The sequence below is a fragment of the Muscardinus avellanarius genome, assembly GCF_963383645.1.
Source record: "Muscardinus avellanarius genome assembly, chromosome: 6".
NCBI lineage: Eukaryota > Metazoa > Chordata > Mammalia > Rodentia > Gliridae > Muscardinus > Muscardinus avellanarius.
In genome coordinates this window covers 105,877,780-105,904,319 of record NC_137791.1, presented here as the reverse complement: position 1 = coordinate 105,904,319, position 26,540 = coordinate 105,877,780, and the positions used below count along the sequence as shown (strand labels likewise).

At 36.6% G+C, this 26,540-nt stretch overlaps 1 protein-coding gene across 1 annotated transcript in view; it reads left to right on the top strand.

Moving 5' to 3' along the window:
* Window positions 1–24,159, top strand: part of N4BP2 (NEDD4 binding protein 2) — a gene marked incomplete at both ends in the record, with an annotated part of 63,522 nt that extends 39,363 nt beyond the window's left edge. Inside the window, 5 exons of the mRNA XM_080697430.1 lie at window positions 9,362–9,500; window positions 10,938–11,126; window positions 12,084–12,252; window positions 22,412–22,535; window positions 24,114–24,159. Coding sequence (XP_080553556.1) covers window positions 9,362–9,500; window positions 10,938–11,126; window positions 12,084–12,252; window positions 22,412–22,535; window positions 24,114–24,159 — 667 coding nt within the window. The remainder of the gene's footprint in view (window positions 1–9,361; window positions 9,501–10,937; window positions 11,127–12,083; window positions 12,253–22,411; window positions 22,536–24,113) is intronic.
* Between the last annotated feature and the right edge of the window lie 2,381 nt (window positions 24,160–26,540).

The following is a 26,540-nucleotide window of genomic DNA, read 5'->3' as shown; positions in this document are numbered from 1 at the left end:
CAGTAATTAAGATGAAATTGGTCTGAGATTTTCTGTGTTTGCTATTTTGGTCAGATTTTGGTTTCAGAGTTACTGAATGTCAGGGAAAACCACAAGTTTCTGTCTGCTGTGAAAAGTTTAAATAAGTTAGTACTTCAAATGCTTTGAACTTATACTTTTTGAGAACTTTTCACTGTCTCACTTTATTCACATGTTTGCTTTCTTGTTGTAAGTTATTTCTGATAGTTTGTCTTCTAGAAATCACCAGCTTTATCTTGGTTCCCAAGTATATTATTTTTAAGTTGTACATAGTGTTCTTTTATAATTTATTTATTTCTATTTTACAATTTATTTATTTTCAGTACTAGGGATAGAACCCACGTCCTTGTGCATGCAAAGCATATACTCTACCATCGATAGACATCTTTTAAATAAGCATAAGACCAGATACATACATATATATGTATGTATATATGTAACTGTGTGTGTGTGTGTGTGTGTGTGTGTGTGTGTGTGTGTGTGTGTGTATGTCTTTTTTTCACGGGCCTGGGGACATTCAACCTCTGAGCTACACCCCCTGCTCTAGTTTTTATTCTTTAATTTGAAACAGGGTCTCACTAGGTGTGGAGGGCCTCACTAAGTAGCTGAGGCTGTCCTCGAACCACAATCCTCCGGTCTCAGCCTCCTGAATGCTGGGATTACAAGCATGCGCCACCACGCCTGGCTTATTTATTTATTTATTTATTTATTTATTTATTTATTTATTTACTTTTTTCCAGTACTAGGGATGGAACCTAGGGGCATTCTACCTCCAAGCTGTAGCCCCAGCCCTATTTTTTAGCCTTTATTTTGAAACAGGGTCTCACTGAGCTGCAAAGGGCCTAAGTAGCTGAGAAAAAAATTTTTTTTAAATAAATTTTTATTGGTGCATTGTAGTCATACTTCTTAATAGGATAATAAAAACTTGAGATATACATGCACACATTACCCAATCAGCCCTTACCCAATTCCTAACCCCTCCCCTCCCCTTCCCTCCTTCCCATGCTTGGTTTCCTGATTAACTTTTATATGTTTAAGTACATCATTTGCTTTAAAGAATTTCCCTCTTCTCCCCTCCCATCCCCTCAGGCCACTTTAATTGCTCCTCTGTATAGGATCTCTTATTAATCTAGAGTTCCTCCTGTTACCCATTTCTCCCTAGTTTTTGCACATTAGGAAGAGCATCTGATTTCTTATTTTTTGTGACATTTCACTGCAAATGCCATAATTTTGTTCTCCTTTATGGCTGGGCAAATTCCATTGTGTACACATCCAGAGTTTTGTAATCCACTCATCTCTTGAAGGACATCTTGGCTGGTTCCACAGTTTGGCAATGGTGAATTGTGCATCTATGAACATGGTTGCTCATGCATTAGTTTGGTATTTTGGTTTTCATTCTTTTTGGTAGATAACCATAGGTGGTATTGCTGAGTCATATGGTAAGTTTGTTTTCCTCCTTCTGAGGATCTTCCATACTGTTTTCCAAAGTGATTGCATTAATTTTCCTTTATTTTTTTTTTGGTGTTCAAGTCCAACTTTCTTTTTTTTTTTTTACTTTATTATATTTTTTATACATTTACTTATTTATTTTCAGAAAAAATCTATCATAACATGAAATATGAACTCTAAACACCCAAAACAATCTCAAAAAAGAACACAGCTAGAAGATGTACAATTTCTGATTTCAAACCTTATAAAGCAACAATAATCGAAACAGTGTAGTACTGCTATAAAGGCAGACATATACGCCAGTGGAGTAAAATAAAAAGCTGAGAAATAAATTCTTCCATATATGGTCAAGTTATTTTTGACAAGGTTTCCAAGAGCATTTGGTGGAGGAAATAATCTTTTCTCTAAATATTGTTGAAAAATAACAATTACATGAAAAGGCATAAAATTGGACCCTTACCTAACACCATATACAAATAAAAACTCAAAATAGATAAAAGACCTAAATGTAAATCTTAAGATTATAAACTTTTAGAAGAAAACCTGGGTCATAAAACTTCACATTGAAATTGGCAGTGATTTCTTGGATATGATTCCAAAGGCACAGGCAACAAAAGTGTAAATAAACATCATTTAAAAAATACTGTACATCCAAAGACAATGCAAACATAAATTAAAAGTTACTGATAGAATGGATAAAATATTTCCAAATGCTATATCTGAAGGTATATTAATATTCCAAATAGAAATCCTAGAAATTAGCAACAATGAAAGCAAACAGTACAATTTAGAAATAGGTAAAAGACTAATATAGGTAATGAATCTCCAAAGATTTTTATATAACCAGCAAACACATGAATATCATTCATTATTATCATAATATAACTAATCATTAAGGAAATACAAATAAAAACCATAGTGAAATACTACTTCACATTTGTTAGGATGGCTACTTAACATGAATTACCTTGCTCCAGCCCTTTACCTTGAATATGTTACTATCTTTACTTGTAAAGTGTGTTTCTTGTAAGCAGCAGATGGATAAATTCTAGTTTTTAATTCATTTTGCCACTTTATGTCTTCTTATTGGGGAATTGTAAATTTCAGTGTGATTATTGAGAGATAACTTTTAATTCCTAATATGTTAAGATTTTATTTCTGTTTGAAATACTGTTTATTCTTCTTTGCTTAGTTTTCTGCTGGATGGAAAATCTTGTTTCTCTGGTTCTGATGTGTATTACCTATTTCTTCTTTGTAGTTAATCTCTTTGAGTATTTTCTCTAGTGCTGGTTCTGAGGACATAAATTCCTTCAGTTTCTGTTTCTTATGGAAGCTTCTTATTTCCCCATCTAATTTGATAGAAAGTTTTGCTGGGTAGGAAATTTTTGGCTGGAAGTTGTTTTCTTTCAGAGTTTGGAATATGTTACTCCAAGCCCTTCTGGCTCTCATGACTTGGTTTGGGAAGTCTGGAGTGATTCTAATTGGTTTGCCTCGGAATATCACTTGGCCTTTTGTTTTTGTTGCCTTTAAGATTCTCTGCTTGGCTTCTACATTGGTCATTTTGACAATTATGTGGCATGGGGAATCTTTTCTCTGATCCTCTCTAAAGGGAGTTCTATAAGTTTCCTGGACCTGTGTATTGACCTCTTGCTCTATGTTTCAAAAATTTTCTGCTATTATTTCTTTGAAGAGATTGTTGATCCCTTTGGTCTCACCTTCTTTTCCCGCCTCTATTCCGATTATTGTTAGGTTAGCTTTCTTAAAATGGGCCCATATTTCTTCAATGTCAGATTCCTGCGGTCTGATTTTTTTTCTAAGTTATAAATTATGCGTTCGTTTTTGGAGTGATCATCTTCTAAGAGCAAGATTCTATTCTCCATGTGGTCTAATCGATTGTGTATTGTTTGAATTGATTCCTTTACTTCAATGATTGCATCCTTTATTTCTTTTAGACTCTCTGTAAATTCTTTTCAAAAATCCTGTATTATTTCTATAGTTATATTCCTGATTTGTTCTTCTGGAGATCTCTAAATTTCTGTGTTCTCAGGTTCTGATATTATGGGGTTGTGGGCATTCATTGCTCTATTGTTGTTCCTCTTTCCCATGATTTCAGAAATTTGTGCCTTCTCTGGGTTCTTTCCCGGGTCACCATGACTTCACTTAGGGTGCTCTGAATCTGGAGTTTGGGTAATCTCATCTGCTGCCACTACTCCTTTACTGGGTTGTATCGTACAGTCTCAGACCCAGGGAGTTAATCGAGGGGCTGTTTCCATAGTTTGGCAATTGTGAATTGTGCGGCTGTGAACATAGATACTGGTGCATTGGTTTGGTAGTTTGGTTTCTTTTGGTTAGATACCCAGACATAGTATTTCTGGATCATATGGTAAGTTTGTTTTTATTTTTCATTCTGAGAATCTTCCATACTGTTTTTTCTTTTTTTGTTGTTGTTTTTGTTTTGTTTTGTTTTGTTTTTTGTGGTACTGGGGCAGAACCCAGGGGCTTTCTACCTCCAGGCTATACTCCAAGACCTATTTTATATTTTATTTGGAAACAGGGTCTCATTAGTTGCAGAGAGCCTCACTAAGTAGCTGAGGCCGGCTTAGAACTTGCGCGATCCTCCTGTCTCAGCCTTTCAAGCGCAGAGATTACAGCGTGTGCCACCACGCCCGGCTCTCCATACTGTTTTTCAAAGTGGTTGCACTTATTTGCAATACCATCAACAATGTATTAGAGTTCCCACTTCTCCGCATGTTTACTAGCATTTTTGTTGTTTGGGCTTGTAATGATTGCTATTCTAATTGGAGTTAGGTGAAATCTCTGGGTAGTTTTAATTTGCATCTCTCTGATTGCTAATGATGTTGGACTTTTTTTAGACATTTTTTGGCCATTTGAATTTCTTCTTTTGTGAAGTGTGTATTTAGTTCATTTGCCCCCACCCCCCCTTTTTTTTTGGTGGTACTGGGGGTAGAACCCAGAGGCCTTCTACCTCTGGGCTATACTCCCAGACCTATTTTTTATATTTTATTTGGAAACAGGGTCTCACTAAGTTGCTGAGAGCGTCACTAAGTAGCTGAGGCTGGCTTCGAACCTGTGTGATCCTCCTGTCTCAGCCTCCCAAGCATGGGGATTACAAATGTTCGCCACCTCACCCAGCTCACTTGCTCATTTTTTGATTGGGGTATTTTTTTCTTAGCTGCGAGTTTCTTAAGTTCTTTGTATACTCTAGATATCTAAAGTCCTCTATTGGAGGAGTAGTTGGCAAAAAAATTTCTCCTTTTCTCTCTGCTCTCTGTTGAGGTTCTTGATAGTTTCATTTGCTGTACAGAAGCTCTTCAGTTTAATGCAATTTCATGTATTGATCCTCCTTTTAAATGCTTGTGTCTTTGGAATCTTTTTTTTTTTTTTTTTTTTTTTCGGTGGTACTGGGGGTGGAACCCACAGGCTTTCCACCTCAGGGCTATACTCCCAGACCTATGTTTTATATTTTTTTTGGAAACAGGGTCTCACTAAGTAGCTGATAGCCTCACTAAGTAGCTGAGGCTGGCTTTGAACCTGTGTGATCCTCATGTCTTGGCCTCCCAAGCACAGGGATTACAAGCGTGTGCCACCATGCCCGGCTCCTTTGAAGTCTTGTTGAGATAGTTTTTACCTGTGCCTATGTGTTGAAGTGTTGGTTGGATCAATGCCCTCTTCAAGGAGCTGCAAGTCTCTGGTCTGATTTCCAAGTCTTTGATTCATCTTGAATTGACTCTTGTGCAGGGTGAAAAACTGGGATTTATTTCCATTTTTCTGCATATGGTTAACTAGTTTTGCCAACACCATTTGTTGAAGAGGCTATCTTTTTTCCAGTATGTTTTTGGCCCTTTGTCAAAAATCAGTTGGCCATAAGTGTACAGATTTGTTTCTGAGTCTTCTATTCTGCTCCACTGGTCTGTGTATCAGTTTTTGTGCCAATACCATGCTGTTTTTTTTATTTCTATGGCTTTGTAGTATAGTTTGAAGTCAGGTATTATGATGTCTCCTGCAGGGTTCTTGTTGCTTAGAACTACTTTGGCTATTCTGTTTTTTTTTTTTTTGTTGTTCCAAATGAATTTAAGGAATATTTTTCTATATCTGTGAGGAATGATCTTGGTAATTAATGGGTATTGCATTGAATCTGTAGATCACTTTTGTAAGTTTGGCCATTTTGATGATATTTATTCTTCCTATCCAAGAACATGGAAGATCTTTCCATCTCCTAAGTTCTTTTTTGATTTCTTTTTTCAGTGTTTTATAGTTTTCTTTGTAGAAGTCTTTTATCTCCTTTGGTTAGGTTTATTCCTAAGTTTTTTTTTTTATTATTTTTGTGGGATATTGAGTCGAAATGTTTTCTGGATTTCTTTTTCAGTAGATTTATGGTTGGCGTACAGGAAAGCTTCTGATTTATTAAGATTGATTTTTTTTTTTTATCTAGACACTGCTGAATTTGTTGATCAGTTCTGTAAGCTTTTTGGTTGAGTTTGTTGGGTTTTCTAAGTATAGTATGTCATCTGCAAATAGAGATAGTTTTAGTTCTTCTACCCACAGTTTTTAATTTTCTCTGTTTGGTATGCAGTGTATAAATAAGTCATTGATTTATTTATTCATTATTATTAATAATCTATTTACTAAATATTGTTGAAAAATAATAACTACATGAAAAATAATGAGATTGGACCTTTACCTAACACCATATACAAATATTAACTCAAAATAGATAAAAGACCTAAATGTAAATCTTATGACTATAAACTTTTAGAAGAAAATCTGGGTCATAAAACCTCACAACATTGAAATTGGCAGTGATTTCTTGGATATGATTTCAATGGCACAGGAAACAAAAGGGTAAACAAGCTCCCTAAAAAATAAAAAAAATTGTATATCCAAAGACAGTGTAAACAGAGTTAAAAGTTACTGATAGAATGGGATAAAATGTTTCCAAGTGCTATATCTGAAGGTATATTAATATTCCAACTATAAATCCTAAAAATTAGCAACAATAAAAGCAAACAATACCAATTTGAGATAGGTAAAAGACTAACATAAATAATGTATCTCCTAAGATAACCAATCTTAGTTGTCTGTTGGATGGAAAATCTTGTTTTTCTGCTTCTGGTCTGTGTTACCTATTTCTTCTTTGTAGTTAATCTCTTTGAGTATTTTCTCTAGTGCTGGTTTTGAAGACATAAATTCCTTCAGTTTCTGTTTGTCATGGAAGCTTCTTATTTCCCCATCTAATTTGATAGAAAGTTTTGCTGGGTAGGAAATTTTTGGCTGGAAGTTGTTTTCTTTCAGAGTTTGGAATATGTTACTCCAAGCCCTTCTGGCTCTCATGACTTGGTTTGGGAAGTCTGGAGTGATTCTAATTGGTTGCCTCTGAATGTCATTTGGTCCTTTGTTTTTGTTGCTTTTAAGATTCTCTGCTTGGCTTCCACATTGGTCATTTTGACAATTATGTGGCGTGGGGATCCTCTTCTCCGATCCTGTCTAAAGGGAGTTCTATAAGTTTCCTGGACCTGTGTATCGACCTCTTGCTCTATGTTTGGAAAATTTTCTGCTATTACTTCCTTGAAGAGATTGTTGATCCCTTTGGTCTCACCTTCTTTTCCCGCCTCTATTCCAATTATTCTTAGGTTAGCTCTCTTAAAATGGGCCCATATTTCTTCAATGTCAGATTCCTGCTGTTGGATATTTTTTTCTAAATTAGAAACTATGCGTTCATTTTTGGAGTGATCATCTTCTAAGAGCGAGATTCTATTCTCCATGTGGTCTAATCGGTTGTTTGTACTTTGAATTGAGGCCTTTACTTCATTAATTGCATCCTTTATCTCTTTTTGGCTCTCTCTGAATTCTTTTCGAAACAGCCCTATTATTTCTACAGTTATTTTCCTGATTTGATCTTCTAGAAATCTCTGAAATTCTGTTTTATTGGGTTCTGATGTTGTGGGGTTGTGGGCATTCATTGCTTCATTGTTATTCCTCTTTCCCATGATTTCGGAAGTTTGTGCCTTCTCTGGGTTCTTCCTTTGGGTCACTACGACTTCACTTGAGGTGCTGTGGATCTCGAGTCTGTGGTATCTCAGACCTCACTACTCCTTTACTGGGTTGTATCGCAGAGTCTCAGACCCAGGGAGTCAATCGAGGCTGCTTTAGACCATGGGGGGGTGCCAGGTTGGGCGTTCTCCTATGGTGTGATATCTCTGCCCCCCCCCCCCCACTGGGTCAAGTCCTTGGGAGTACAGTACTGGGATTTCTCCTCTAGGGGCCACAATTTGACTCACTGTTGTTGAGTGAGCAGATGGAGTTGTAGTGGACTCGGTGAATTTGCTGCTGCTGCCGCCGGTGGATATATGGCGCCGCTGCCACTCCCTTGGCCGTGAGGCTGGCGTATTTCTTTTCTGTTTTTGAGCTCCGCTCTGAGTCCCTGCAGGGTGTGCTGAGCCCAGCCTCTGGGAGCTTTAGATGCTCCCTGCGCCGAGAAATCTGCTGAATCCCGCCCGGCTGATCCGCAGCAGCTCACCTCGGCTCACTGTCTGCCGCTCCTCTCTGTAGCCTGGTGGGCTGTTGAGTGCGTTTGTCTGGTGCTGTCTGGTGAATTTGCCGCTGCCGCCGGCAGTAAGGCGCTGCTCCCGCGTCCTCGGCCATGAGGCTGGCGTACCTCCTCTGTGGCTCTGAGCTTCGTTCTGAGTTTCCCTCCTCTCTGGAGACTGGTGCTGCAAGGGAAAATGGTGCCTGCCGCTTCGCACCACAGCTTCAGCTGTAGCACTGTGGTCTGGTTTCTTTCTGGTGTCTCGTTTTTCCAGCCCTCTTTTTCTCTGTCCCTTGTAATTACATTTTTTGTTTCTCTGCTGATGGTGTTTTCTGGCTATGAAAGGCGCTGCTTTTGTGGTAATAGAGATTGGTTGTTAGTGGGGCTCGTAAACCCCGCTTTTCTCCGTTGCCATCTTCCCGGCAATGTATAACTTTTCTTAGAATGTATTTCTTTAAATATTGGAACTTGAGTGTATCAGGTTGTGTGTGTGTGTGTGTGTGTGTGTGTGTATGTGTGGTACTGGAGGTGGAACCCAGGGGTTTTTTACCTCTGTGCTATATTCCCGGACCTATTTTATACTTTATTTGGAAACAGGGTCTCACTAAGTTGCTGAGAGCCTCACTCAGTAGCTGAGGCTTTGAACCTGTGTGATCTGATCCTCCTGTCTCAGCCTCCCAAGCACTGGGTTTACAAGCGTACGCCACCGCACCCGGCATTCAGATGTTAGTCAGTTTGTAGAATTTCATGGTACGAGTAATGTACTACCTATATTCTGTACTATAGTGGATACAGTGCATTACTGTTATTTATGCTCACCTACTATATAATAGCACACTAGAATTCCTTGCGTTGGTGCACTATTAGCGTTTCCCTGTTCCTCCCACCAATGTACCTTTTTGGAGTTCATTCGTTCCTCCCTCCCTTTCTTTTTTGGGTGCTGGGGATTGATCCCAGAGGTATTCTGCCTCTGAGCTATACCTCCAGCCCTATTTTTTTTGTTTGTTTGTTTTTTTATTTTGAAACAAGGTCTCACTTAAGTTGTCAAAATTGGCCATGAACCTGCGATCCTCCTGTCTCGGCAATCCAAGAACTGTGATTACAAGCCTGTTCTACCACACTCAGCTTGGACTAATTTTTGAAACTGGTTTTTGTGAGTGTATTTGTCAGTTTCCTTCAGGTCATTTTTGACTCTTTAAAGTATACATGAGCACTCAATTTCAGTGTTAAAAACTTAAGCTAGTTTCTTATATTTTATGAAATGTTTGGATTTGCTTTTGTTCAATGCCTTCACATATCTTTTACTTTCATTTATTGACATTGTGTTTGTACTTAAACTTTCTACAGCTATTCATTAGAGCACACAGTGCAATTTCTAAACTGTGTTCTTGAAGGAGACCCTGTAAAAACTGTTGTAGCTCAAGAATTTGTTCATCAAAATGAAAATGTCACTTCTCATAATGCACAGAAGTCTAAGGAGAAAAAGGTATGGAATTATTTTTTACTTTAATGATTACTAATTATGTATAAAAATATGATTTGCTCATTGAGTATAATAATTTAGTGATTATTTCTCTCCATTTTGACTAGATTGGAAATTTAGTGATCAGTAGCGTATTAATTATCTGTGCAACCCAAATGATCATTTTAGCTCATTAGATTTTTTATAATATCAGTGTGCATGACAAGCACTTGAATTTTTTGTAGACTTTACTGTGTAGAAATAGAGTATGAGGCTTAACTGAATAGCAGTGCATTTTACAATGAGTTTGAGATTATAAATAAATGGGTAGAAACATTTAATCTTGAGGAAGTATCAAACATTTTTCTGAAGTTGTACAATTTTACATTGGAATTTTTTTCTGAATTTTATTTTTGTATTGTTTAAATGTTAAAAGAGCAATTGATTTTGCATATTAACCTCGTGTCAGCATTAGGCTTTTTTTTTGGTGGTACTGGGGCTTGAACCCAGGTACATTTTACCGCTGTGTTACAACTACAGCCTTATTTTATTATTTTGAAACAGAATCTTGCTAGGTTGATGAGAGTCTTCACTACTTGCTGATGCTGTCCTCAAACCCCCAGTCCTCCTATCTCAGCCTCCTAAGTACTGGGATTACAAGCACATGCCACCATACCTAGCACATTAGGCTTTTTTATAGAACTTTTTTTTTTAAAATCATCTATTCTTCTTTTTTTATTTTTTTATTTGATTGCTGGGGATCATACCAAGGGCCTTACCATAAGACAAGTGTTCTACTACTGAGTTACATCCCCAGTGTTGTTGTTGTTGTTGTTATTATTATTATTTATGAGAATATTCAGTAAATAAATGCCTTTTTTTAAACTCTTTTACGGTCATTTAGTCAATATAATAGGACTTGGGTAATTTGGGAATTCATGTGTCCTGTTAGTGCTGTGCATAGAACAGGATCCAAGTGATACCCCTGATGCCTCTGACCATCTGAAAAAAATGGTACCATGAATCAATGGATGCAGTATATTATTTTTTTCTTAGATGCAATATAAGATGTAGGAATTGTACAAGATCATGAGCCCTCCTATGCCAGACTTGAAGATTATTTTGTCACTCTTGTATTTTTTTTTTTTTTTGTGGTACTAGGGATAGTACCCAGGGGCATTCTGCCTCCAAGCTACACCCCTGGCCCCAATTTTATTCTTTATTTTGAAACGATCTCACTAGGTAGCTGAGGCTGGTCGAGAACCTGTTATCCTCTTGTCTCAGCCTCCCAAGTAGTAGGATTCCAAGCATGCGCCACCACATCTGGCTCTCTTGTAATAGTACGAAGGCATTTTTAGTTTTCTGAGAAGAAAGATAAGAATTCGAGAACCTAATTTTGTTTTGATAAGGCATGCATTTTTTACTTTCTTTAAATATTATTTACTTTGTAACATGTTATAGGCAAAGAAATTAAGGGAAACTGAAGATACCCCAAGTGACCCATCTTTTCAGGATTTTGAGTACCCAGAGTACGATGACTATAGGGCAGAGGCTTTCCTGCACCAGCAGAAGAGGATGGAGTGCTACAGCAAGGCGAAGGAAGCGTACCGAATGGGCAAGAAAAACGTTGCCACCTTCTATGCTCAGCAGGTAGAGTCAAAAGCTGATTATAGTTTATTTCTCTGTACTTTATGATACCTAAATCATTGTGAAGCTGATAAATTTGTACTGTTATGACAAGACAAAGTTATTCTTAGGAATTTAGAGATTGTATAAGTGACAGAAATAAGGTATACTAATACAAAGGAAACATGGTTGTGAGAATTCCATTGCTTTTGAATGCTCAGTTCTTGTCATTTTTACATTTGTGGCTTACATGAATTATAGTTTCTTCTGACAGTTTATGTTTTTCTGTAGATTAGATTCTATCATTGAAGAGGTAACAAGTTTTATGGAGGAAAGAAAGCAGAATGTTAATAGTGGTCATCCTAGAATAGAATTATAGGGGTCTTGTGTTTTCTGTCATGTTTGAATTCATGTGTCACTTTTATAGTCAGAAAATAAAAATAACATTTTTCAGGGAAGTGAAATTTGTACTGGGCTCATTTCACTTGTTATACACCAGAAACTTCCTTGACTGATTTTTGTTTTTCATCTTTATGGTTTCACATGCCTTACTTTTTTGTGATTGAACAGAGAAGGGTATCAAACTGGTGTAGCCCCATGAGCCCAAACAGTTTACCCTGGGGGATCGCTTCGGGAGGTGACTGTAAGCTGTTGAAACTCCAAGCCAAAACCCGGGACTATCTAAGGATATACCTTGGTATTGAGTAATAAACCAGTGAGTTCTTTTGTGAGATGGGTAGTGGTTTCCTCTTCTGTGAAAATTTTTTTGATTCAGAAAATGTTAGAAACAATGATTTGGTATTTGTTAGATTACTAATTCACTGAAATTAACCTAAATTTTGGTCCATTCTTGGTTTTTAGCCCTTTGAATTATTTAAGATTTTAGGTGTATTGTTTTGCTGTTTACTTAGGGCGCTATTTGTTTCCTCTCTAAGTATAAAATATCTCAAGTGTGCATTAGTGATTTGTTTATAATTAAAGGGTAGTCTTCATGAGCAAAAGATGAAAGAAGCCAATCACCTTGCGGCTGTGGAGATCTTTGAGAAAGTCAATGCCTCTCTGCTGCCACAGAATGTTTTAGACCTCCATGGGCTACATGTGGATGAAGCTATAGAACATTTGATGACAGTTTTACAGCAGAAAACTGAAGGTAGGACTTTGATGATAACACCATTTCTACTGACAATGTTGCTGTATAACTTGCAGATTCAAGAGCATTTGAACGTGCAGGCTGAGGCTATCTGTCAGATGTGTAAATGTCTGTATTCATCTTTGTCGGGAGAAACTTCTTAGCAGGGAATTCTCATTGGCATGGCCTTTGCTAATATTTTATATCTCTGTCTTGGTTATTTGCATTTTTTGTTATATTAAAAGAGGATGCAGTATAATCTGAAAATCTTTCATGATTTATAAATGGGACCTTATAGGAATATCATATATCTTTGTTTAGTTGACATTTATTATTTATTAGATATAAATTGTTCAATAGGTGTTTAAGAAAGTACAGAAGTAAATAAGGTGATAAGATTTTTGGAGAATTATCACAAAAAGCAGGATTTCTTAGTACTTGCAGTATGGCAATGTCCCTCCTTTCTTTCTGTTTGTACTTTGCCTTTATTAGTTAATGGAAAGGCATATCCAAGGTCTCTTCCTGAGTTCTGCCTCTTCCCAGGATTTGGGGACAGGTCCTTTTCATGCCTTCATTTAGTATCATGTATTTTAGATGTATTCATCTATCTTGTTGGCTTAATGACCTGTCCTTTTTATTGTCAGGAATCATCCACTTCATTTCATTTCCATTCTGTGTGGGATTTAACAAAAGCATGTCAGTCATTACCATGAAACCCCAGGAGAAATACTATGAGGACATGGTAGCACTTATTTTAGTTACCTTAGACTGACTCATGTGGAAAGTCATGTCCTTTCACCATTCTAGAGGATTTGAAAATTTTTCAACTTGACTTTCTAAAACCTTTTATTTTATTGGGAAGATGGTAGAGCCCCCTGACTCACCTGTTACCTTGTGGCTCTGTAGCCCTGTACAGTCATTGAGAGCTGTGTTGTTCTGTTAATTGATTTATACACATTTTGGAAAGCTTGATACTATGCTTTATACAGGCTTATTAATTTAACACATATCACTTGTAATTGGTTGATTAGCTAGTAGTGATATGCAAAGTTGATGTTTACATCTATTTATTACATTGTAGCCATTTTGAAAAGGTTATAGAATAATATGATAAATAACTATGTACCAGTGAATTCAAGTAACAAGTGATAACGTTTTATCATCCCCCAACCCTTTTTTATGTGTGGTACTGGGGATTTAATTCAGGGGTATTCTACCTTTAAGCTATACTCCCAGCCTCTTTTTTATTTTTTGGTTTGGATTTGATACAGGGTCTGGCTAGATTGCTGAGGTTGACCTCGGACCTGTGATCCTTTTGTCTCAGCCTTCCAAGTACTGGGATTACACGTGTGTGCCCCATGCCCAGTGTGTTTCTCATTTTTAAAATTTTCCTTTTGCATTTCTCTCCAGTCCTTTCTTTTTTTATACTTTATGTGCCCCTTTCCCCCAATGCTAAGGATCAAACATAGGATTTTAACAGGGTAGGCATTCTCCTTCCCTTTCTAATGAAAATCAGTGTTTTGCAGTTTGGTCTGAGTCCTTCTTGCCCATTTTTAGAGTATCTTTATTGTAGATGGGTGTGGTGGTGCATGCTGGTAATCTTAGTACTTGGGAAGCTAAGACCGGGTGGATTATAGGTTTGAGGCCAGCCTCAGCAATTTAGCAAAGCCCTCAGCAACTTAGCAAGACCCTGTTTCAAAATAAAAAATTATGTAGGTCTGAGAGTGTAACTCATAGGTCGAATACCACAGGGTTTCATTCCCAGTACCACCAAGAAAAATAAAATGCTGGACATGATGGTACACACTTGTAATCCCAGTACTTGAGGGGCTGAGACAGTAGGATTGCAGGTTCACAGCCAGCCTAAGCTACTTAGTGAGGCCCTCTCCAGTTTAGTGAGACCCTGTTTCAAAAATAAAGAATAAGCCAGGCATGGTGGCGCACACTTGTAATCCCTGTGCTTGGAAGGCTGAAACTGGAGGATCACACAGGTTTGAAGCCAGCCGCAGCTACTTAGTGAGGCTCTCAGCAACTTAGTGCGATCCCGTTTCCAAATAAAGTATAAAAATAGGTCTGGGATATATAGGTCTAGTATATATATATAGTATATAGCTAGGAAGTAGAAAGCCTTTAGGTTCCACCCCTAGTACCACCAAAAATAAAAATAAAAAAATAGGGCTGGGGATGTAGCTCAGAGGTAGAATGCCCATAGGTTCAATCCTCAGTACTGCAAAAGAGGAAAAAAAAGGCCTTTACAGTAGGATGTGTATATATCCAATATTCAATAAATAGTATTCTTTTTATGATTTTTAAGAAAATGTATATGATGTTTTATTATACTATCAGCCAAACCACTTAGTTTTTCACTCAATAGTTTTTTGTTTTTTGTTTTTGTGGTACTGGGAATGGAACCCAGGGGCCTTCTACCTCCGGGCTACACTCCCAGACCTATTTTATATTTTATTTGGAAACAGGGTCTCTTAAACCAGGTGAGGCTGGCATTGAACCTGCGCGATCCTCCTGTCTCAGCCTCCCAAACGCAGGGATTACAAGTGTGCACTACCATGCCCAGCTACTCAGTAGAGTTTTAAAGATCTTATCTTGATGGATCTAGTTTTTCATTGTAACTGCTGTATAATACTCCATGAATGTATCACAATGTATCCATTCTTATATTAATAGACATTTGGTTGTAATGTTGCAGTGAACTTTATTTTTCATATCAGCATGTATATTCTTTATCACTCTTAATTTTCTAAGTTTTTATATTGAAAAACTAGCCAACAGTAAAGTTGGAAGATTTATACATTTTTTTACCTAAACTGATCAGTTGTTAACATTTGGCTAATCTCTAAGACTGCTTTCTTGCCAAAACACTTGAAAGTAAGTTGATGTTCTGGTGCTTTAATTCTGAATACTTGATCATATTTATCTCTTAAGAACAAACTCATTCTCCTATATAACCATTATGCCATTGTGGTTTTTAAGATACTTAACATTGACATAGCAATGTTGTCTAATATACAGGTATATTGAGGTTTTTCCACTTGCATGAGTAATATCCAGCACAGCTGTGTCTTTTGTCTCCTCTATCCAGAATCTTGTTAAGCATCACTATTTTAGTTGATTGTCCTGTCTGTTTGGTAAAAATATACCCAGGTGATTTCAAATCATCCTTGGTGAACACATCAAGAGATTCATATGGGCTGGGTGTGGTGGCATATGCTTGTAATCTCAGCATTTGGGAGGCTGAGACAGCAGGATCGTAGTTCGAGAGGACAGCCTCATCTACTACTTAGTGAGGCCCTCTACAACTCAGTGAGACCCTGTTTCAAAATAAAGAATAAAAAATTGGACTGGGGAGGTGTATCTCAGAGGTAGAATGCCCCTGGCTTCCATTCCCAGTACCACACACAAAAAAGAGACTCATATGGTCAGTTTGTATCATTTATTGATAATGTTAAGATTCCTTAACTGTAGTAGGACTTTATTAGATACCTCTATGTAAATATGTAAATGTAACCCTTTTGTAATTAGTTAATAATTTTGGTGGCTAATACTTTGTGGCTCATTTATTTGTGTCAGTGGTCTCACTATGTTGTTCAGGCTGGTCCTGAAATTGTAGTCTTCCTGTCTCAATCTCTTAGAATTATAGGCATGCACCACTGCAACTGGCTTACTTTGTGACTTGTTTTTGGTACTTGGAATTGAACCCAGATGCATTCCACCTCCAAGCTACTTCCCCAGATTGATTTTATTTCTTATTTGGAAACAGGATCTCACTAGGTTGCTGAGAGCCTTGCTAAATTGCTGAGGTTGGCTTTGAACCTGTGATCCTCCTGTTTCTGCCTCTCAAGTACTGGGATTACAAGCATGTGCCACCACCCCTAGTGGTGTAGCCCTTTTAGCCCTACAGCCATTCATCCATCCATCTATCTATCCATGGGCTTTCTACCTCTGAGATACTCCTCTAGCCCTTTTTATTTATTTTTTAAAATTTTGAAACAGGGTCTTAGTAGGTTGTTGAGAGGGTTGCTAAGGTTGGCTGAGAACCTGCGATCTTTCTGTCAGCCTCCTGCATACTGGGATTACAGGCATGTGCCACCACACACAACTAACTATCCTACAATAGTATTTTACCTAGTTGTTTTAGCATCTGTTGATGATTCTTGATGAATCAATTATTATGTTGTGGTTGCATAATGCTGTCTTTAATTTGTTTTTATTTTTTGATAGAGGGTCCTCTTGCCCAGTAGTTTTTAAAAATTAGAGTATTGGAGAAAATCTAGAAAACAACTGTAAAGACTAGAAAAGAGAAAATGTTAAGTATATTATTATTTAATCTGGAGAAAAGAAAAACTCTTCAAGTATATAGAAATACTATATAAGAAGGTAGTCTCTATAGAGGATGAATTTATAGTCATTTATATTCTATAAATATTTGATTATCTTCTATATTCTCGGCATCTAGGGTAAAGCAGTTAAAAAGGCATATCTCCTCTTGAATTTACCACCTAGTGAGGTAAATGACAGTAAACATACTTATAGAAATACTCAGCTTTATGATAAGAAAGTGCAGGTTACCATGTTGAGTTTAGGACAAATTTCAGAGTCCTTACATAATGTGTCTTGGCCTTCCTCTCTGGTCTCACCTCATGCTTTGTTCTTCCTTTTTTCTGTATCTTTAACTACACAGTCTTTCTGGACTCTCATGCTGATGAGTCTCTTTGTTAATAGCTTCTAATACTCTTGCTTAATACATTGTTTTAAAAACTCATGTCATTAATAATTTTAGTTATATTTTTGTGGTTCTGGTGATTGAATCCAGGGGGTCAAAGCTAACTCTGAGCTACTCCCCTATCCCTTTTTTGTTTTGAAACAGGGTTCTGCTAGTTTGCTGAGGCTGGTCTTAAATCTGTGATCCTCCTGTCTCAGCCTTCTAAGTACTAGGATTATAGGCATGTGCCACCATGCTTGTTATATAATTGATCATTAAATGTTTGTCTTTTGGGCCAAAAATTGAGAAAGTAATGATAACTGAATCATCATTGTGTGTTGTGCTTTTCATTCAGTACTCCAATAACTTTTAAGTATATGACTGAGTAAAGGTATTCCTCTCATTTTTTTACCAGTAAATTTATGTTTTTAGTGTATTCCATGTGATGATTTGATACGTGTATTCACTGTGACATGAGTACTACAGTCAGGACATCCATACCTCCTCTAGTCACCATTTTTTCTGTGCATGTGTATATATAGTAAGAATACATAAGATCTCTTTTAGCAAATTTCAAGTACATAATAGTCTTTGTGTGTGTGTGTGTGTGTGTGGTACGGGGATTGAACCCAGGGGAATTCTAATTCCGAGCTACACCCCCAGCCCTATTTTTTATTCTTCATTTTGATACGATCTCACTAAGTTGCAGAAGGCCTCACTAAGTTGCTGAGGTTGTCTAAGAACCGTGATCCTCCTGTCAGCCTCCCAAGGACTAGGATTACAAGCATGTGCCACCATGCCCACTCCCAGTCCTATTTTTTATTCTTTACTTTGAAATGGTCTCACTAAGTTGCAGATGGCCTAAGTAACTGCAATCCTCCTGTCTCAGCCTCCCAGTTAGTGGATTTACAAGCATGTGCCACCACACCCAGCCATAATGCAGACTTATTAACAAGAGATCTCGAGAACTTACTCTTACAGCTGAAAGAACCATTTAACCTACATCTTACCATTTCCCCAAAACCAGTCCCTGGCCATTACTTTGCTCTTTTTTTCGTGAGTTCAACTCTTAAGATTTTACATTTAAGTGAGATCATATTTGTATTTGTCTTAATGCCTTTCAGATTTATCTGTGTTTTTGAAGTGGCAATATTTTTTCTTATCACTGAATAATTGTGTGTGTGTGTGTGTGTGTGTGTGTGTGTGTGTGTGTGTGTGTAAACAAAATGAAGATCCAAACAGTGTAACTTTATTCATCCATGAAGAGGATGAAGTGCTGATACATGGTATAGAATAGATGGGTGTTGTAAACATGCTATGTGACAGAATCTCTAATATAAAAGGCTACATATTATATGATTCTATTTATGTGAAATATCTGAATGGGAATCCATAAAGTCTGAAAGAAAGTAGGTTAGTGGTTTCTGGGGATGGAAAGGAGAGATTGGAAATGACTGCTAATAGGTGCAGAATTTCTTTTTGAGATGAAGGAATGTTCAGAAATTAGTGATGTTAGTTGCATAACATTGTAAATATACTAAACCCTACTGAATTGTACACTTAAAACAATGGTGAGGAGCTCAGTATGGTGGCACACCTGTGGTACCAGTACTTGGGAGGCCAAGACAGGAGGATCGCAGTTTGAGGCCAGCCATTTACCAAGACCTTTAGCAACTTAGATTGTGCACTATACCACTAATCCTTGCATAGAGAGAAAGCCTCTAGGTTCATTCCCCAGTACCAAAAAAAGGTGAGTTTTGTTATGTGAATTTTATCTCAAAAATTAAGAAAAAAAGATTAATAGTTTTCTCAGTGTAAGTTGTTGAGACCCAAGATACCCTTTCATAAATTCCTTTCTGGAACTTAAAGCCCATCTTGTGTATGCTGTGACCAGTGTGAGCTTGTAGTTTTCATCAATCACCACCAGATGGTATTATTGTTGAGTAGAAGTGTTTTCAAGGGAAAAAAATCTGTGGCTCTGCTTTTAGTTGTTACACCAAAGGATTGTCAAAATTGGGGATAAATAAAGTAGAGATATCTGGATCTTGTGTGCTGTGATTGGAATTCGTATCACTACCTACAAAGTATTTTTGCCCATACATCAAGCTTTTAGATTTGACTAATATTTTTAGAGATTCATAGGGGATAGAGGAACATGTTAAACAGCACCATTGGATATAATCAGCAAATTTCAGATTGTCAAAATCTAGGATAAATGATCTAATTTTCCCAATAAATTTTAAGGAAAACCACAAAGGGATGGAAAACATTTAGATTAAAAGTTACTTAAGAAATGTATTGGCTATTTAATTGCCATTCAATCCCCAGAGCCTCCGTTCAAAACAAAACCCAGTCAAATGCAGTGTATGAACTTATTTTAACCTTGATTCAAACAAATTACTTTAAAAACTTATTAGATACTCAGGAAAGATTTTTAGAAACTAAAGATATTAAGAAACTATTAATTTTCTAAGATGGTGATTTTGTGGTCATTCATTTTATTATTTTGGGATAGGGGCTTATGGTCTCCTGGGTTCAAGCGATCATTCTCCCTTAGCCTCTTGAGTAGCAAGGCAAGGCTAACAGGTTTGTATCATTGTGCTTGGTTGTGTGTGTGTGTGTGTGTGTGTGTGTGTGTGTGTGTGTGTGTGTGTGTGTGTGTTATAGAGGACTGAGCCCAGAGGCATCTACCTCTGAGATACACTCATAGTCATGTCTTCCTTTTTATTTTGAAACAGGGTCTCACGGTGTTACTGAGGGCCTCACTGCGTTGCTGAGGTTGGCCACAAACCTGTGATCCTTCTGTCTCAGCCTTCCATGTACTGAGATTGCAAGCACATGCCACAGTGCTCGGCCTTGTAGTTATTTTTTATTTTTTATTTTTTGGTGGTACTGGGGGTGAAACTCGGGCATTTCTACCTCCGGGCTATACTCCCAGACCTATTTTATACTTAATTTGGAAACAGAGCCTCACTAAGTAGCTGAGGCTGGTTTTGAACCTGTGCAATCCTCCTGTCTCGGCCTCCTGAGTGCTGGGATTACAAGCATGCGCCACCACACCCGGCTTGTGGTTATGTTTTTAAAAGGAGCCCTTTTTGAAATACATACTGAAATATTTGCAGTTGAAATAGTAAGCAGTCTGGAGTATGCTGGACACATGAGTTAAAGAGTTCTTTCAAAGGAAATAAACAGCCGGGCATGGTGGCGCACACTTGTAATCCCCGCTCTTGGGAGGCTGAGACAGGAGGATCGCACAGGTTCAAAGCCAGCCTCAGCTACTTAGTGAGGCTCTCAGCAACTTTAGTGAGACCCTGTTTCTAATAAAATATAAAAATAGGTCTGGGAGTATAGCCCGGAGGTAGAAAGCCTTTGGGTTCTACCTCCAGTACCACCAAAAAAAAAAAAAAAAAAAAAAAAAGGTAACAAACAGTAACAGTCCATAATTTGGGAAGTGTAATACTGTGATTTATACAAGAAATATCCTTTGAACTCCTACTTTATTTGAGGCATGTGAATCACCTGGCCAGTATTTTCAGGGCAACAAATGAACTATAGAAAGGCCAGGTGATATTGGTGACAGAAGTAATTCATCAGGGGAGTGGCAGCAAAGGAATTATGGTAGAGAATTATGGTTTGTTAAGAGATCTAAATCTTTATACTTTGTAAGTAAACTTTTGTGATGTAACAACCTAAACAACAATTCATGAATTATAAGTGTGTAGTGCAAACCCTTTTCATGATGTGGATATCCTAGTGTGAGTAGCACCCAGAGGAACAACATAGTGCTTGAGTAATGGCTATGGATTAGCGAAAAATCAGAAATCTTAAGCAAAGATAAGGATTTAGAAATGCAAGAGCAACATGTCCTTTAAAAAATTTCTTTTAAAATTCTAAGGTAAATATTGCCTTGGAGATGAAACTTGAAAACCATCTGTTTGTGGTTCTACTGATTTATTGGCGTGACTTAATGAGCAGATACGGAATGCTTATAAATATGTATTTTATGCTAAAAAACAAAGTTTGGGCTATTTGTGAATAAGGAACAAATATTTATTTTTTTTTTAATTTTTATTTTTTGCGGTACTGGGGATGGAACCCAGGGGCATTCTACTTTCCAGCTACATCCCCAGCAGTATTTTTTCTTTATTTTGAAACAGTATTTCACTGAGTTGCAAAGGGCCTCACTAAGTAGTAGCTGAGACTGTCCAGGAACTGCAATCCTCTTGTTAGCCTCCCGAATGCTGGGATACAAGCGTGTGTCACCACGCCCAGTGGAACAAATATTTATTAAGTTCATTAAATCAACTATCATGACTTTTTTTTTTTTTTTTTTGATGGGTCTGGGAATGGAACCCAGGGGCATCTGACCTCTGAGCTACACCCTCTGCCTTATTTTTTATCCTTTATTTTGAAACAGGGTCTCACTAAGTTGTAGAGGGCCTCATTAAGTAGCTGAGGCTGTCTGAGAACTGTGATCCTCCAGTCTCAGCCTCCCAAATGCTGGGATTACAAGTGTGCACCACCATGCCTGGCTCATGACAGATTTTTGTTATTGTTAGTCTGTTAGAACTGTTATTAACTTCAGACTATAGTCTTTCAAGACTCTCAAGCTTATTCAGTATTTTAAGAATTATCTATAAGGAAGAGTTTATTAAGTTAATTATTAATCATCTGTAACAGGACTACACTCCATGCTGTAATCAGTGGATTTGCTAATAGCTGTTTCTGCAGTATAGTCTGTAAAGTAATTACTGCTATTATATCATTTTCCTGATGAAGAAACAGGCACAGAGAGAGAGGCTAAGTAAATTTGTCCATAGTCACATAGTCACTTATTTTCAGAGCTGTGATTCAGGCTAAAGCTAGCTGGCTTTAGAGTATTTAATTAATAGGATTGTTGTGAAGATTCTTAATTAACAAGTGTAAGTCATTTAAAGTGCCTGAGCTGGGCGTGGTGGTACATACCTGTAATTCCAATAATTTGGAGGCTGAAACAGGAGCCCCACCAGCCTAGTGAGACCCTGTTTCAAAATAAAAATAAAAAATAGGGCTGGGTTATAGCTTGAAATTTGAATGCCCCGTTTCAATCCCCAGTGCAAAACACACACACACACACACACACACACACACACACACACACACACACACCTGTGCCTTACTCCATGTGTATTATTGCTAGGCATAATTAATATTGTTACTCTTATTAGCATTATTTCAGAGAGAATTTCTGGTGATGCATGGAATTCTCTTTAGAGGTGAAAAATATCCCACTTAAGTCTTTAGATGGACAGTTTGCTGTTAGGCTGTGTGTTTTAAAATCAACAATTTAAAATATTAATTTTGGACCTTTTGTAGGTAAAAAACATAAATCTCCATGAAAACAACTTGATATGCATTTGAGTAGCTAAGATGTTTGTTGAAAATGTAAGAAATGGTTTTAATCTTCCAATTCTGTTGCAACAGAATTCAAGCAGAATGGAGGTAAGCCCTATCTTTCTGTGATTACGGGAAGAGGAAACCATAGCCAGGGAGGAGTTGCTCGCATAAAACCAGCCGTCATTAAGTACCTCACAAGCCATAACTTCAGGTGGGTATAGGTTCTGGTATCAATCATGACAATGCCAGTATGTAGCCAGATAACCACTAATAGTATGCTCAAAACTGTTTGTCAGAGTAATTAAACTTAACCAGCCACAGGTTCATGCTTAAAGTGTTATATAACTTTTCTCTGCTAGATTTATGTTAGTGATAAACCAGAAATAAAAGAAAAAAGAAAAACGTTTGTTGTAAGTAATCATCTGATAAAACCATCATAACTGTAAAATTCTAAAGTGAGCCGGGCATGGTGGTGCACGCTTGTAATCCCAGCATTCGGGAGGTGGACACTGGAAGATCTACTTAGTGAGGCCACTTGAAACTCAGTGAGACCCTGTTTCAAAAATAAAGAATAAAAAATTAGGGCTGGGGGTGTCACTCAGAGGTAGAATGCCCCTGGGTCCATCCCCAGTACTGAAAAAAAAAAAAAATCTAAAGTGAATAAACACATTCCTCCATATAACTAGGTTCTATATATCATGATTAAGGTGTATTTAAGTATTCTTTTGAAAGGAAAACTATATTTTGAGATGAAATTGGTTGACATTTGCTGAAATATAGTTTTAGTTTGGATGTGTTTCAATTTTAGCAGAAATGTTTCAGTTACTACTAATTTTTATTTCTTTATAAGATATGTGACGTGAATAATTTTTGCTGACACACAAAAAATGAACTTTTTATTGTGGTCATTACTAAATAATAGAAAATGATAAGTCCAGAATTAGAGTTCTGCTAATGAGTAGATTCCTTGAGGATGTGTACTCTGAACTCTTCCTTCTAGTTTTAGTCAGGGCAGCTTATTTTGTTTCTGCCATGTAATAAAATATTACTTAGCTGGGCGTGGTGGCGCATGATTGTAATCCCCGCGCTTGGGAGGCGGAGACAGGAGGATTGCCAGGTTCGAAGCCAGCCACGCTGGCTTAAGAGACCCTGTTTCCAAATAAAAATATAAAAAATAGGTGTTTGGGAGTGTAGCCTGGAGGTAGAAGGGTTTCCAGGAATCCCAGTACCACCATAAATAAATAAATAAATAAATAAATAAATAAATAAATAAATAAATAAAATTATTTGGCTGCATTGTAGCATTCTGAGTGTGAAAACAGGCTACATTTTCAGATGTTTTTACAAAAGGAGTACTTAGAGCAGAACGTGACTACTCTGAGATTGATGATCTGTTTTAGAGACTAGCACTGGAAGTATGGCATGGCCGGATGAACCAGACTCACCGGCTGCATCAAAATTTTTCTTGTTGGTGCTTTCTTAATGCACAGAAACAGTCTTATCCTTTATACAGGACTCTCCTTCATGAAGGTCAAATTCATAAAGGCTTGAGAGGTTTTGAAAAAGCTCCAGTTGTGTTGACTTCAGGGTAACCCCTAGCGTTAGGAGATTGTTTGTTTTGACAATAGATTAAAAAGAATGTAAACATAGAAATTGGTATTAGTATTAATAAAGTTGAGTGCTTTGACTGCAAATAGTATGCATAGGCTCTTGAAATTAATTAAAAGATATATTTCTTAGCCAACTTTGAAATTTTATTTTTAAAGCAATTTTTTTCTCATTTCCACAGGTTCTCTGAAATTAAACCAGGGTGCTTGAAAGTCATGTTAAAGTAAACTAAATGTCCTTGATTTAGAAATGTGAAGGTTTGTAGATTAAAACTAGTTTTCTTTGCAGTAATCCAATCAAGTCTGCTCTAAATATGTCTTTTCTTAGAAACAGTGTCCACTTAAAAGAAAAAATTATAATGGTTTTCAAAATTCAAGAGAAGTTTAATTTTTTACTGAATCAAATGCCAAATAATGTTACCTATTAAAATATTAAAGATAATTTTTATTAATTACAGTGTCTAAGAAAATCATCAGCTACAGTTTTAAAGTTTGAAGTTCTTGTAATTCTTTCTCAAAGAGAAAATGCTATGTTTATATTAGTGTTTGTCATTTAGAATGCCTAAAGGCATCTATGAATGGTAATGTGGTTTGAGACCGGTTTATGCCCTTTAGAGGCTTATATAAATGAAATACTAGTGGGAAAGAATGAAAGTGATCTAGCAAAAACACTTGAATGCTTGTTGCTTTCAAAGCCAAACACATAAAATCACTTCATTTTGCCATGTTCTTAGAAAGGACGATAGGTTGTTGTACTCTCTTCTGCTTTGTATGTTATCTTGATCTCTCACCTTCTGTTCTGTTCTGTTCTGTTCTGTTTCGTATGTTTGCGTTTTCCATGAGGAAAGTTGGGCCTGAGATTATCTTGCAATGACACCTTCCATAGGCAGAACAGTTTTCTGGGGACAAATGGTTAGATGTCTACCACGTGTTGCTGCTTTACAGAACTCCTAGAACTGTCTCAGTAAGTGATGTTTCAGACAGTACTAAATTTCTATATTTTATATTTGAGGCATGTCATTTCTAGCTATAGTAGGTCAAAATTCTGCTAAATCAAAAAACATTTTTTATATAATCATCAAGGGAGTCTGTATAATTTAAAAGAATTTTGCTTTTATTTTGAAGAAGTGTCAACTTTCTGAAAGGAACCTTTCATTGATTTCTGTTGTTTGGTTAGTTAATGAGTCCTGTTAATGTGTAAATTATAATTTCCTTTATGCAGGATTAATGTGGTAAAGGATGATAATTTTGATTTTGGATAGAGTATTTTTATATAATATTAGCAAACAATTGTTTGCTTTTTGTTTAGCTTAAAATATCATTTGGAAAAGAATTATAGGATTGTGCTGTCACTGAAAGAATCCTGAAATACTGAATGGTTTCTCAAAAGAGCATTTTAATGGTAAACTCAAAACCATGTGTTTTTATATATCATCAGTCCATGGTTTTAAAAGAAGAGCTTTATCATTGAATTTTATTTTCACAAAAATAAGAATATGTGTTTATTATTTAGAAATGATTAATGACTGGTGTTAAAGTGTTATTCATGTTTATAATTTGTTAAGAAACATACCAATAGTTTAGCACACTTTTTGTAATGTTTAGAAGAATTGTATACATTAAGAATGAAGCAGTTCCTTTTGACAATTTACTACAAAGTTATAATTGTAGTTAATGAAATAAAAATATTCCTATGTTTAAATATGATTTAAGAAAAAGATGAAAAACAGTAAAATCTGGAGTTACTGTAGTGTGTATAGCTGCACACTCACTTTCTGTGTTTTTATACTTTCTCACCTGATTTAAAAAGATAACACTTTAGAATGCTTGTGTTATAATTATTATTACTATTATTATTATTATTATTATTATTATATTAATAAGGCAGTGATCAAAGGCAGTGGAGTTACAGTATTCTGTGGGTAGAAACCAAGTGAAAGAAGCTATGTTTTCTACTGTATCAGTACTTCAATTTTACATCTTATTTTGGTAAATCTGGTAGTATGTTAGAATTATTATTCATAAATGTACAAGCAGAGTTTGAGCATCATATATATTTTTATGAAGTTGTCTAATCCTAAACTGCCTAAGCAGTTAAGAAACTTTTTCTACTCTATTGTCTAGCGTAGTTTAAGCAACACATAATTATGAGAGGAAAAATTTTAATCCCTCCTCTTCTTTTGAAAATCCTGTATGCCAGAGGTAATGATAGTTTGGGAATTATAGAAGTTTTCATATATTGGTATATTTGTACCAGTATGCGACTCATTAGAAGAGCTCTTTGTAAACTTAGTATTTTAAGATATTTGAAAAGTTTTAGTAACATTTAAATTCATTCAGTAGTATCTTACCAAGTATCTACCAGAGAAAAGAGAAAAAGGCAAACCGTGGAAACACAGCTGGGCAAAGGTGACTTTCTAGCAGTTTTCAGTCCGTCCATCTCCTGTTCCAGTGTGAGACATGGAAGCGTGTTTTCATCCATTTATTGCTGTTCATATATCTCTGTTATTTTCAGGTTGAAATTTCTAAGATGTATTAGCATTTCCATATTATTTGTAATTCTGTGGCCTTTATAGTATATATTATATAGTAGAAATTGTGATTCTCAA